This window comes from Botryllus schlosseri, chromosome 9 (assembly GCF_051294905.1).
Source record: "Botryllus schlosseri isolate E-star chromosome 9, Bs_hap1, whole genome shotgun sequence".
NCBI lineage: Eukaryota > Metazoa > Chordata > Ascidiacea > Stolidobranchia > Styelidae > Botryllus > Botryllus schlosseri.
This window is the reverse complement of record NC_137244.1, coordinates 15,390,801-15,403,538: the sequence shown is the minus strand read 5'-3', so window position 1 is coordinate 15,403,538 and position 12,738 is coordinate 15,390,801. Positions and strand designations below refer to the sequence as shown.

Genomic DNA, 12,738 nt, shown 5'->3' with positions numbered 1-12,738 from the left:
CGTAATCGACTACTTCCTGATTTTGCTGTAATCGTAATCGTAATCGTAATCGCGGGATTTACAAGTAATCGTAATCGCAATCGATTACATTCGTGAAGTAATCACCCCATGTCTGATGCACACGTGCCAAATTGCGCAGTGCTGACAAGGTCTCTGCGCATAGAAAATCGAAGCTGCGCACAAAAAATCGAAAGTGATGTCCTTCTTCTTAGTCGTTACGCGCTGTTGTCCAAGTGGACCGCGCAGACGCGTCAAAAATTAGAGGGAACATTGATTCTCCTTAGTAAATTCACTTTCAGTGGCAAGGAGCGTATAACTTCAGTACCCGAAAACATTGTCTTTTACCACTAGACTCGAATCATTGTGCCCAGTCTTACCTACAATCCACTTTCAAACATTTTCAACATGATATTAATCCACTAAGTGTAAGTAGTGAATGATGACACTCAAGTACAAGAAATATTATAATCTTCAAGTTGATTACAAGCATATTTTCAAAAAGATTACCGAAATTGCAGAATTCAAAAATAGGTCAAAATGATAATCATAATCCTATGCTGTGATAATGGCGCTACATTATGTGGTCCATATGATAACTTTACTCATGAAATCGATGCAGACCGATCCACACACTACTTTCTACTTACTAAAATCTAAAAAGTAGGTAGTTCGGTAGTAGTACATGAGTAACATTGGTACCATGGAAAAGTCATGTCGAAGTAAGACAGTTGAGATACCTCCAAGAATTTACTACAAGACATTGCGATGCAATTAAGTGGCATGTTCATACCTCAAGTGACATGATTTTGCTTTGTTTGTGTTTCTTCTTTCCTTTTTTATGAGGAGAGCTGGCCCGTGGCTGAACCTGTCGCCCAGCAATGCATAACAAATGAAATCTCACCAATCACCAGTTATGATTCATCACCATAACCCCAGTCACCTCATTTCTCGCAGTGTTTGGCACTTTGGTGTCTTCGTACGATTGTCCATTCCTTTCGTACTCCACTTTACTGATTTCTATGGCGCGTCGTAGATCTTCATCGTATAGTTCATCGACCAAGGTTTTGTCTTTGGCTACCCAGTCACGAAGTTGAGCATCGGCTGTAGTTTGGTTGAAAGAATGATCAGTGATTTTCGCAACTGACGCAGGGCATTCTGCTGGGTTTCATCGCCCAGAGAAAAGAGAAAATTGTTTATTCGGTTCGGCAAAAATACAAAGCACACCTCAAAGTGTATATAAATGCTCAACAATTTCATCTAGGAATGAATATATCCTGGAGGATACCTAGGAACTAGATGCTAATGTGGGATATGCTCTACAGAAGTTGCATAACCTGAAGAAATAAATGCCTTTATCAAAAACTTACAATAAATATACATCATACATCCATTATAGTTTTCATGTGACTAGTTTTCAGTTATTGTTACTAATTTCATCATTTCAAAACACCGCAAGACTGAGGTACAATGAAAGATAGGAAGGAGTCGAATAGACTTGGAGTAGTCTTCCAAATCAGGCACCTACCTGGCTTGGGCGATATAAAAAGGAGGCATACACACTGAATGAAAGTAATAGAAGATAATATAAAAGGACATGCGATAAAGAGGGTCCGTGTGTCAGAAGGCGAGATCGATATGTCAGGTCGTAGTCCGGTAAACTTGTGGGTTGACTAATATTTTCTTTTTATTGGGCACATCTATATCTTCAGCAGCCTCATTACCAGACCAACTCAACTCAAAGTCAAAATCAAGAATTGCATCGAATTTATATTTATAGACATCTGTACCTCCACCTTTGTCTGGACCGTCGGAAATGCTCGTGCTCTGAAAATAATTTGTTGAAATCCATCCGTCAAATAGGCTACAGTATCACAAACATTGAATACACACATTTTTCTTCCTCCGCCTATTCGATTTCTTTTTCTCTGCTGCTGATGATTGCGTTTTGCGCCTGTCTGATGATCTACCATTAGTTCTTGAAGCCGAGTCAGCTGGAGCCGATTCTTTATCATCTTCACTGGAGTCTTGCACACGGAGAAATGCGAACTTGTTGGCTGATTCTTTGATGCCCAATGGCATATTGCTTATGTACAGATGAAAGCAGTTATTTGTACACGGTTTGTAAGTTGAGCTGAAGAAAGTCAATATAACGATTACCAGTGAACTCGGCACTTGGTGAATTCGGCCGGACGAACTCGGCACTTGGTGAACTCGGCACTTGGTGAATTCGGCCATTGGTGAACTCGGCCATCGGGAAATTATGTAACAAAATGCATTAAATATATACATCAGAAAAAGAATCACGTGCCGTGGTAGATCGCGTAGCGGTACCGGTCACCATGATTGGTTACTGGAATGTTTGCCGGTGAACTCGGCACTAATCTTGAGATATCCTAACCCCAACTTCGACCCTAACCCACCTCTAATCCCCCTTTCCCCTAATATCCACATTTCCCCAATCCCTAACCCACTTCCAATTCCCCTTTCCCCCAACGTAATATCCCCCTTCCCTAACATCCCCACACCCTAATCTTGGGATACCCTAACCCACCTCCAATCCCCCAACCTAATATCCCCCCTTCCCTAACATCCCCAACCCTGATCTTGGGATACCCTAACCCACCTGCAATCTCCCTATCTCCAAACCCTAATATCCCCCTTTCCCCAACCCTAATATCCCTCTTTCCCCCAACCCTAACATTTCCCTTCCAAACCCTAATATCACCCTTTCCCCAACCCTAATACCCCCACCGCAACCCTAATGTCCGTCTCTCCAAAGGCTAAAAAAAACAATTTATTTTGACGTTTATAGATTTTTGTTCGTGTTCGTGGGAAACGTTTGTTGGTGATCCTTTAAAACTTCGTTATTACATAAAACACAGATATCCAATATCCATCTTCTCAAAAGTCGTCCGTCCGTCCCACGCCAAGTCAAATCAACACTGAGCCGTGGTCGATGTGCGAACGTCGCGTTATCTCCCGCCCTTAAGCAATCCGTGATCACGTGATCTAATCACGCCTTGACTGCGTGATCTACGCACGACCTGACCTCCTTACAAGATTGCCAATCACTTGATAATACTATTATTAGTTTATTAATTCATATTAATAGCAGTTAATACACTTTATTACAAAATTTCCCGATGGCTGAGTTCACCAATGACCGAATTCACCAATGGCCGAATTCACCAAGTGCCGAGTTCACCAAGTGCCGAGTTCGTCCGGCCGAATTCACCAAGTGCCGAGTTCACCGGCAACCAATATAACTGATACAGTAATATAGTGATATATAGTCACAGCACAGAGCCAACCGCACAGGTTTAGACTGATCAATGTCACCTCGAAAACAGAATATCTCATTTTGCGACATGAATGGACAGGGTGAACATTCAACTCTTGACCAGACTTTGAAATGGGCAAGTGCAGCCATGTTAAAACAGATGGCTGCATAACATAGATTTCACCTGGTGATACAAGCGAAGTCTGTATCAGTTATACGCATACTCCGCCGGTGCGTGCTTTCAAATAGACGCGCGAGTACAACTCGATCATTGACTGCACCAGTGCACCACCCATCATTGCAGAAGTAAACAATTATGCACCAAAGTCACTAGAGGGCGAACTACAACTATAGATAACTAACCTACGGATAGATATACAACACCCGTCGTCACGCTTGCTTGCTCGGAGGAAAATACTGCTCAACAATCTGAACTCAACGTAATTGCCAATCCCACAGCTGACGACCCGAGAGCTCAAACTAAATGAAGTTGGTCTTATTTGAAAGCTACTGTCACGCTGATTCCGAAAATATACATTAAGATCAGATCAGGACGATGGAATCGCCTCGAAATACACCGCAAAGTCTGAAAATCGGCATTGTTCTAAACAATCACAGCGACGCACCACAATGGCCATAACAATGCCCCTTGCATGGTTGTGATTGTTCAGAACAATGCCGATTTTCAAACTTTGCGGTGTATTTCGAGGCGATTCCATCGTCCTGAAGAGACTGTAATGTACATATTCAGAATCAGTGCGACAGTAGCTTTCAAATAAGACCAACTTCATTTAATTTGAGCGCTCGGGTCGTCAGCTGTGGGATTGGCAATTACGTTGAGTTCAGATTGTAGAGCAGTATTTTCCTCCGAGCAAGCAAGCGTGACGACGGGTGTTGTATATCTATCCGTAGGTTAGTTATCTATACTACAACAGCGCAGAACTGCAAAATGCAAATGATGCATGCAAATAGTCACTTTTTGTGAGGTGTCTTCAGCGACGCGGGGATTTGCGAATACGACGTGACCGCAATGATAGTGGAAGAAACAAGCAAAGCGATTCAGAACGTAGCTACGGTGGTCCATGAGCAGTACGAATTTCTTCTTCATTCTGTTCTTTAGATATGCATTGGGAATGAATCACCAATCGAGCGTCGAGCGATATCCCCGCTAGTGGCGGAGTAACAAACCCCTCTTCTTCAACCAGCTGCAGCTGTCTCTCCGTAATAATATAGATTATAGATAACTAAGGTATACCGGTTTACCTTGGTAATAACTGTCTGTTCTATGGCCAGTAGACGAGACGCGGTTATTGTTATATAGTTCATATTATAAGTTGAATTGCTGGAATTTTTTTGACGAAGTGAGTATGCCCGGCCCTTTCCTATCATCCACTCTTTGTGATTTTAAGGCCACTTTGAAAACCAGCTACAGAGCTAATCCGGCAGTTTCGAATAATATCGATTATCGAATTGGTCAATATATTGCATTGTGTATTACATATAGAAAGAAAAGATACATTTAAAAAATCATCGCATATGACTTTACAGGCTGGATCAAATAAATTTCATTTACCTGGGGTTACTATACGTCCGCCTGTTTCTGGTTTTTTAAAATGTCCTCCGAGGAGGCGTGAATGTCCTCCTTTTTGGCAATTCGTCCTCCTCTACAGCTTTTACAGCTAAGATAATTGACAGATTCGAGTGAAAATGCATGGACATTAGGTAGGCTTACCATATTTTGGAAAACTAAAAAGAGGACACTTTTTCAGAAATTTGCAACTTGCAAAACCGGAGTAGAATTCTCAAAAACCGGTGAATTTTTCCCACTTTGCGATCGGTTGACTAAAAAAAAAAAGTCATCTTTTCCGCTCAGAACTCAAAATACCGTTTTTCTCTCCACATTGCCAGGTGGATGACTAGAAAAAAAAAAGGTCATCTTTTCGCTCAGAGCTAAAATCACCGTTTTTCACTCCGAAATACCCGCCGGAGCGTCACTTCTGTGCTAATTTGCGGCATATCACTCGCAATTTGCTCTAAATCTGACCTAAATTTTCAAAAAAGAGGACAAAATCTCAAAAAAGAGGACAAAAGGGCGTCCTCCGAGGACACTTTCAAAAAAGTCAAAAAAGAGGACAAATCCTCTTAAAAGAGGACGTATGGTAAGCCTAGCATTAGGGCTGTTCGAAAATAACTTTTTTTTCCGGATTCCAGCCATTCACTTATTAAATTGTCAGGTTACCCTAAAAAACGCTGCACACTAAATTTGGTTCAATTCTAACAAGTATAGGACTCCGCAGATCCAATTGAAATTTTTAATTTATTATGGAAAATTAAAAAAAAAATTTCAAATTTTTCTGCCAACCCCATGAAATTGTTGAGCTTTCTTCAAAGACGTTGCAAAACAAATTTGAGTCAATTCCGACCAGTAGAAGCGGAGTTATGTGAGTTTTTCGTTGATAAATCGCGGATTATCCACCAATCAAGGATAATCAGAGGATTATCATCGAAAACTCACATAACTCCGCTTCTACTGGTCGGAATTGACTCAAATTTGTTTTGCCACGTCTTTGAAGAAAGCTCAACAATTTCATGGGGTTGGCAGAAAAATTTGATTTTTTTTTAATTTTCCATAATAAATTAAAAATTTTAATTGGATCTGCGGAGTCCTATACTTGTTAGAATTGAACCAAATTTGGTGTGCAGCGTTTTCAGGGTAACCTGACAATTTAATGAGTGAATGGCTGGAATCCGGAAAAAAAAAGTTATTTTTGAACAGCCCTAATGGGCAATGGGCATAAATGACGCTAAATAGGAAATTCGTGGTTCGATCGTAAACGACGACCCTTTTTTAGTCAACACCACTAATTTTATGTAAAAAGTGTGTATTTCGGGAGTTGAGCCGGAAAGTTGACCACAATGTCGTAGAAAATTTACCAATTTTTCCGGATTTTACTCCAGTATATTGTAACTCTGAAAATTTTGAAAAAGTTTCCTCCTTTCCCGACTCCAAAATATGGTAACTCTATACATTACCGTAACATCATACGTGTACAGATGGATGACGAAGTTTATGTTCCGAATTGAAAGTGTAAGCCTAGTCCGATATGTTTGGCTTGGCAATGATAAACTACTTCCACAAGTTAAATAACAAGAGGAAAAACTAATCGTCGAATTGAAGCTTGAAATGTCGCGTGCTGTCGGGCAATGACCAATATTAGTGACGTTGCCATGACTCGCAGAAAGCACACTACTGAGTTTTCTGAGCTGTTCGCAAAGCGTATTCCCAGCATAAATGGGATCCGTCGAAAGTTCATAACAAGAGGTTGCTGACAGCAGTTATTCTCAAAGTGATATATATCTTTAAGAACCATATCAACAGAGCAATGTTTTTCATCCAACAACACAACCCCTACCGGCCATGACAGAAATGTTTTGCGGCATATGTCTGTCCTGGGACTTTTATATAAAATGGGGATTCGTGAGATGATGCAAAATAGTTTTTATCGGTGTCTGGTTCCGATAATGCAATGCATTATACTCGACGACTGTCGGATAGCCGGCGAGATACTGTTCCACACCGCAGGTCCGGTATATTTGATGGAGCGAAGATATTTTTTGTCGACCACTCGCACTTCTGATTCCGAGGTAAAGAAGTCATTGAATTTTTGGGGCAGTGACCGCAGATGAACTTGGCAAAATGGCAATTTCTAGTTTCTGCATAAATTTTACGTTTAGGACACCAAATCTTTAGAGCAGTGGTTTATTGGAAACGCATCCTGGTCCCTTTGAGGCCCTGACTATGATATGGCGGACCTAATGCTGTAGTTTTTGCAGCGGTTTCAGTGCGCTCCGAGTATATGAACTGGTTTCAAGGGTTCTAAGACAGGAGACACTTTAACGCTACCTACTACGACAATGACGTATCTGGACTATGTTGAGTGTAGGCTATCTGTGATTGAGAATTCACTACCAGGACTGCAGCGGACCAAGGTCAAGCGTCAAGTTACTGGTACAGCGCAACTCATTATTTGGTTAGCTATCATTGTTCTTCAGGCACAGCAAGTCCGTCAATCTGCTGCATGCAATAAATTCATGTATGAGCAAGAAGTCATCAATGCTTTACTTCTAGCAATGTGTCGTGGAATCTGGTTTTGAAGATGCTGATTAGAAGATTCGTGCGTGCACGTGTACACATGCTCCGCAGGTTTATTGAGTGGAGCAATCGTACGCCAGAAGCTGAATTTGCCGAAAATGAAGTGCGTAGCATTTGCTGGCAGTCATCCACGTCTTTTCCAGTACGGTCAGCCCGAAGTGCTTCTACTTTTTGGCAGGGTTTTGCCTACTTGCACCACATATTCACGCGATGTTATCAGACTACTTCTACTTGCATTTTTTAACCACCGGAAGGCCTATTGCACCACAAAACTATGCCACTGATGACGCAATGTGTACCACAGATTAATTCATCTTTTCTTATCAGTTTAAAATGTCTGTATGTGGCAGCTGGTCTTAAGTACTTACCAACCGAACCGAACGCTGGAATCCTATATTTTACAAATTCGTGTTACAGAAATACCATTTGAGACTTCAGCCCTTTGTTTTAAACTAATCAAGTCCGTACACAATCACATTCCTTTTGCTGTTGACTCCAGGATCCCATTCTCTAAAAATTATCATAATTACCTCCGAAAATCCTATTCTCAAATCTGAGCAATAAGACCTAGCAAGCCTATCGCGAAAAATATCCACAAAACAATTAAATCACTCCATATCTCCCTTCTTTTGGATTGCTAACAACATCAGCAGGCAATATATTACACTGGAACGATTATTATGTTATATTAATCTTGGTTCACATGTCGGTCCAGAAACATACTACAATAAATCAGAGTGCTGTCATAAAAATACACGCACCACATACATAAATATCAGGGATGTCTAGAAATCCCTGATAAACCTCGATCTAGAGATCAAATCTAAATCGAGATATTCATGATAAATATATGCACTTAGGAAATACTATCGAAATAAACGTGACGAGAACTCGACTAGCAAGGATCATAATGTGATACTGTGTCTCCAACATGCCCCCACCAATAGAGCACCAAATGTCAATCATTTAATAAAACCAGGCTGCTTCGACGAATAGAGTACCGTAGTGGAGTGTATCACGATCCAAAAAATCTGCAAGGTTGGAAAACAAAATTAGAAGTGAAGAATAACTAAAATTTTGTATAGATTGCAGTCGCATATCAACCAGATTCACACAAAGTTAAGATGCATTAATCCATCCCAAAATGGATGCATCCTAACAACGTAATTCTCGCGTACTTGAATTTGTCTCATCACATCATTTCCACTACTTATCACAAAGAATTGGCATGATTATTTCACATTGACATTTTTGTTGATATATTTACTGCATGCATGTAGAGCCGAAACATAGGAATACATAAGTAAACAGATATTGGCTGCGTCGCCTTCACACGATCATTTCTACTGGTTTGGGTCACCCTTTCTAACACTTCAAATATTGTCAGGCAGATAATACTTCCTGGATAGATTTGAACCATCTGACAAGTGAAATCATCCTACCCGGTTGGACAACTATAGTACACAGATGATATAAGACTATTCAGAATTTATACTTTTTCTGAACTAACCACAGAAATGAATCTTGCAGGTTGTCGGTGAAATATTTTGTGGACACCTCGCAATTACTGCAGGAAGTACTTGTACTTCTGAAGTCATCAATCTGTATTTTCAGTCGCGTGTTCATTGAAAGATGCAAACGTGACTAGATAAATCCCAATGATCGGTTAAGTCATAATACTCAGCAAAAGATCAATGCAGACTGAAATTATGTGAAACAGGTAGGCCTACAGCTACATTTCGATATGAATTGCCTTGCCCCAGACTAGAATATGCCACATCGACTAATTTTGATTTGCTACATCTACCACTTGCGGTATTTTTGTGAAGTAATCAAAGTAAAAATGCTGTAGTTTAAATTCTACTTACATTATCATACAGAACATCATGAAAATGTTCCAAATCGCAATGACTATTCTGAAATACCGTAAATTCAGTAGAAACTCCCGTATTTTCTCTCCTGGAATGGAAGATAGTTTTCACAATGTCTATTTACAAAATCTTATTTCCTACTTGTGGAAGGCACAGTTTCTTCTGACCCAAAAGTGTTGTCGTCTGATTTTTTCTTTCTAAAATAAAACAAAAATATATAATTCTCGGTAAGTCTGTAAGACAATACTCAAATACTTACAAACGAAAATTTAATACTGCTCCTGCATTCGCAAGTAAAGTTCTGAAAAACACGCAATGGGTAGCATTAATACATCAACAAAACTGACTATGAGATTCAACAGTTACCCGAATAATATAAAGTCAGATATCATGTCCGCAGGCGTTGAATTTCCCTAGCACAAGCATCAATTTGTAACACAACTAATACCAGTACAAGTAATCTTGTATTAAATTGACTTTATCTAAAATATTGCAAAAAATGCTGTAATTGTGATAAGTTGGCATTGATACAATTTCTTTGATGGTAAAATAGTGGAGATTCACCAAAGTGGATGGCTGCTGGACTTGAAACAAATACATTTGAAAGCTGGTTGATAGCCATTCTTACTGGCTATATGTTATTCAAACATGTGTCATGGCATGTTGTGAAACATTGTCAATAAAATGTAGCATCTGGCAGTAAGGCAGGGCAAAATCGAGCTTACATGACTCATGTGGATTCACGAGTCGTACAATAGCATTTGAGTCTAGTATTCGAGTAGCGACGCGGATGATGTTAGACACACAATAATATCATCAACGTTCGAATTTTGCACCATTCATACAAATGATAAAAACATCTCACGCATATTTTGTCAATAATCAGACTGGTATGTTCGATAACTGAAAATACGCTATCGATGCAACCCTTGGAAATGTTGTCAATGCCAATGAAATATGTCGTTTTCCAGGATGAACGATGTTGCATTCTACGACATCAGTGAGTTTACACTAACTCCTCGTTAACAAAGTACAAATTTATGAGATTTGCAGTTGGAAAAAATTTTAGGTGCATGCTTTTGATACCGGTACAGTTATTTAAAGGAACCAAAAAAATTTGACTCACGAGTATCATTAAACATTAACTCAATTCGAATACCGTAGTTCAATGGTTGCATTTAGGACTTATTGGGATATTGTGGACACTTTGACATCGCCCATGCAGAGTGCGGAGCAAACATTTTCACAAGGGCCTACTTATTCAGACTTTGTCAACGGCAATACTTCTGAGAAGGGGGTCGAATCGGGATTTTTCCGAGCACAAATTTTGGTGCTTCAAAATTAGCTCTTTCTACATCAGTCAACTCTTCATCGGGTGTATACACTACATCCTTGACTGAATTATTTTTCGCATCACCAACTGAGGATGATCCGAAAATCGAAAGAGTTTGACTTGATGGTTTAGCAAGGTTTGAAGTGTTACTAAAACTAGTCGTAGTTTCCTTGGCAATACCGGTGCTATTGCTCATGGCACTTGTGTTTTTAGATGAAAAAGGATTTGGTGTTGGCTGAGCAGTCTCAAGTACAGCATCATTGCTAGGCAATGATGTTGATTTCGAGAAATTATATGTAGGTCCGTACAACAATGACAGTTTTAAGTTTTCAGACGGATTACTATCTTTCACATGAAATTGAGATTGCAGATTCCCTTTCGTGGTGTCATTCATCTCAAACAATTCGTCTTTTTTCTGGCAAAAATTCGCTTCCACCTCGTTCCATATGTTCTGGTATTGTTGCGGATGCAGCAAGTACACAACCCGCATTTCCTCGGGAGATATATCCGGCAAACCGTCAACGCAGGCTGTACCTTTATCATGAGAATAGCTAGAAAATGGCCACATTGAAGATCCCGCCCATATCTCGATGTCACCTTTGATCGTGGCAAATACTGATTCTAATTGGGAATCTTGCTTAACGTCATCTGAAAGCGCTCCAAAACGATTTGCAGGGTTATTTTTATCTTTGGACCAATGGTACCGATCATTCTTGGCATTGCGATCTCCAAATGTGTTTTTCGATCTCTCGCGATGCTGGTGCCTTTGGGAGTACGAGTCTTCGTATCCATGCTGATATTCATGGTGTTTGCTTGCTCTTGAATTGTGGTAACCGTGGCGCTGGTCGTGGAAATCACTTCCATCTTCTTCATACCATTGATCATTGCCACGCTGATTTTCGTACCTTCCCTGATAGCCCTGGTTCGATCCGTGACCACCCTGGTTCTTATCCCTCCAACGATTGTCCGAGTACTCGTGACCTCCCTGGCCACCTCTGCCTTGTCGAGGGTGTTCGTAACGGCAACGATCCCCAAACTTACAATTTCCTTGCAGAAAGAACTTGCAAACCGGCATACTACAATATACAAGTATACTAATTTCAAGTTGTAGAAAACAACTCCTATGTTTTGGCTGTAGAAAAAAATAACAATCCAGCAAGAGCATGATTAGGAAATGAAACGATTTTGTGTCGATTACACTCTTATTTTACTAGACATTACAAGTCACTCGAAGACAATCCACCGTCAGCTTTGTCTATTTCTGACCGCTCATCGACAACAATTATGATTCTTCTTGGGTAAGTTTCCAAGTACGCGATTATGTAGCGGTAAGATATTTTTCTCCCAACAATAACAGCATCAACTTGCACCGTACCTCTCCTGCCACTGGAGCCTTTGACATGAAATTTCAATCTCATGGCGTCCCTCCCCATTGAGTCGATGTAAGCTAAATGTGACACATGGCGCCTTCTACCTCTGCTATTAGTTTCGCCATAACCTTCGATGGGCAGACCCAGGGCAACAGAAAGTTCTTCGTGCTGCCGACATCTCTCCAATGCGTCGCCAAACACCTGTGTGGGACCAGCCTTTGACAATAGTTCTTTGTAAAGTACGTAGAACACAAACACCATACAAGATATTCCAGCAACTACTATCAATCCGTAAGTTGTATCTTTCGCGGCTTGTTTGGTTTTTTCTTTTCTTGTTTGGGTGGAAACCTCGCCGTCTTTTTTCACCTGGATTTGATTGCATCTTGCAAAATTGGAAATGTGCCTGTTATTCAAATATATAACATGGGTATATGTACAGCTCCGCATCAGTTTAAAAATAGTGTCTGTTCCAATACTAATGTTAAACTTTGATTGATGTACCAGCACACTGGGTAACATGGTGATCGGCGTTCGAAACAGGATAAGTTTATTCATTGCCTCCGTTTGTTTTCATGAAATCTGGGCAACTCTTTGAACATCTGTTTTCAAATCCTCTTATCAATGTTTGGTTTTGAATTTTGATCAATTCAATGGTGAATCATCCACGAAAACGGTTATTAGTTACAGGTATACTAGTCCTATACCTCTATACCTGCAAGATGAGCCGAATA

The 12,738-nt window shown here is 40.2% G+C and overlaps 4 protein-coding genes across 4 annotated transcripts in view; all 4 read right to left on the bottom strand.

Moving 5' to 3' along the window:
• Window positions 1–2,145, bottom strand: part of LOC145446218 (uncharacterized) — a 28,958-nt gene extending 26,813 nt beyond the window's left edge. The window contains exons 1-4 of the mRNA XM_080324457.1: window positions 1,891–2,145; window positions 1,788–1,824; window positions 941–1,101; window positions 791–865 (exon numbers count right to left, since the gene is read on the bottom strand). Coding sequence (XP_080180583.1) covers window positions 791–865; window positions 941–1,101; window positions 1,788–1,824; window positions 1,891–2,079 — 462 coding nt within the window. The 5' untranslated portion in view covers window positions 2,080–2,145. The remainder of the gene's footprint in view (window positions 1–790; window positions 866–940; window positions 1,102–1,787; window positions 1,825–1,890) is intronic.
• A 5,949-nt stretch (window positions 2,146–8,094) lies between these two features.
• Window positions 8,095–9,812, bottom strand: LOC145446327 (small integral membrane protein 7-like). The gene is made up of 5 exons (XM_080324586.1): window positions 9,671–9,812; window positions 9,564–9,605; window positions 9,446–9,501; window positions 9,302–9,392; window positions 8,095–8,464 (listed from the first exon to the last, which is right to left on the bottom strand). Exons 1-5 carry the CDS (start codon window positions 9,694–9,696, stop codon window positions 8,449–8,451), a joined length of 231 nt encoding a protein of 76 aa, XP_080180712.1. The 5' UTR covers window positions 9,697–9,812; the 3' UTR covers window positions 8,095–8,448.
• On the bottom strand, window positions 9,782–11,802 carry LOC145446325 (nucleoporin NUP42-like). Its single transcript, XM_080324583.1, has one exon. It carries the CDS (start codon window positions 11,800–11,802, stop codon window positions 10,576–10,578), a length of 1,227 nt encoding a protein of 408 aa, XP_080180709.1. The 3' UTR covers window positions 9,782–10,575.
• LOC145446326 (mitochondrial import inner membrane translocase subunit Tim21-like) lies at window positions 11,764–12,738 on the bottom strand. The gene has a single exon (XM_080324585.1). The coding sequence runs from the start codon at window positions 12,560–12,562 to the stop codon at window positions 11,855–11,857; it is 708 nt and encodes a 235-aa protein (XP_080180711.1). The 5' UTR covers window positions 12,563–12,738; the 3' UTR covers window positions 11,764–11,854.

Bases quoted from the DNA above. Each gene is read 5' to 3' on its own strand.
- LOC145446325 (XM_080324583.1), bottom strand. From the start codon at position 11,802: ATGCTCTTGCTGGATTGTTATTTTTTTCTACAGCCAAAACATAGGAGT.
- LOC145446326 (XM_080324585.1), bottom strand. From the start codon at position 12,562: ATGAATAAACTTATCCTGTTTCGAACGCCGATCACCATGTTACCCAGT.
- LOC145446327 (XM_080324586.1), bottom strand. From the start codon at position 9,696: ATGATATCTGACTTTATATTATTCGG. The intron at 9,606-9,670 runs GTAACTGTTGAA...CGTGTTTTTCAG, and splicing joins TCTGACTTTATATTATTCGG to AACTTTACTTGCGAATGCAG. The intron at 9,393-9,445 runs GTAGGAAATAAG...CTTCCATTCCAG, and splicing joins AGAAACTGTGCCTTCCACAA to GAGAGAAAATACGGGAGTTT.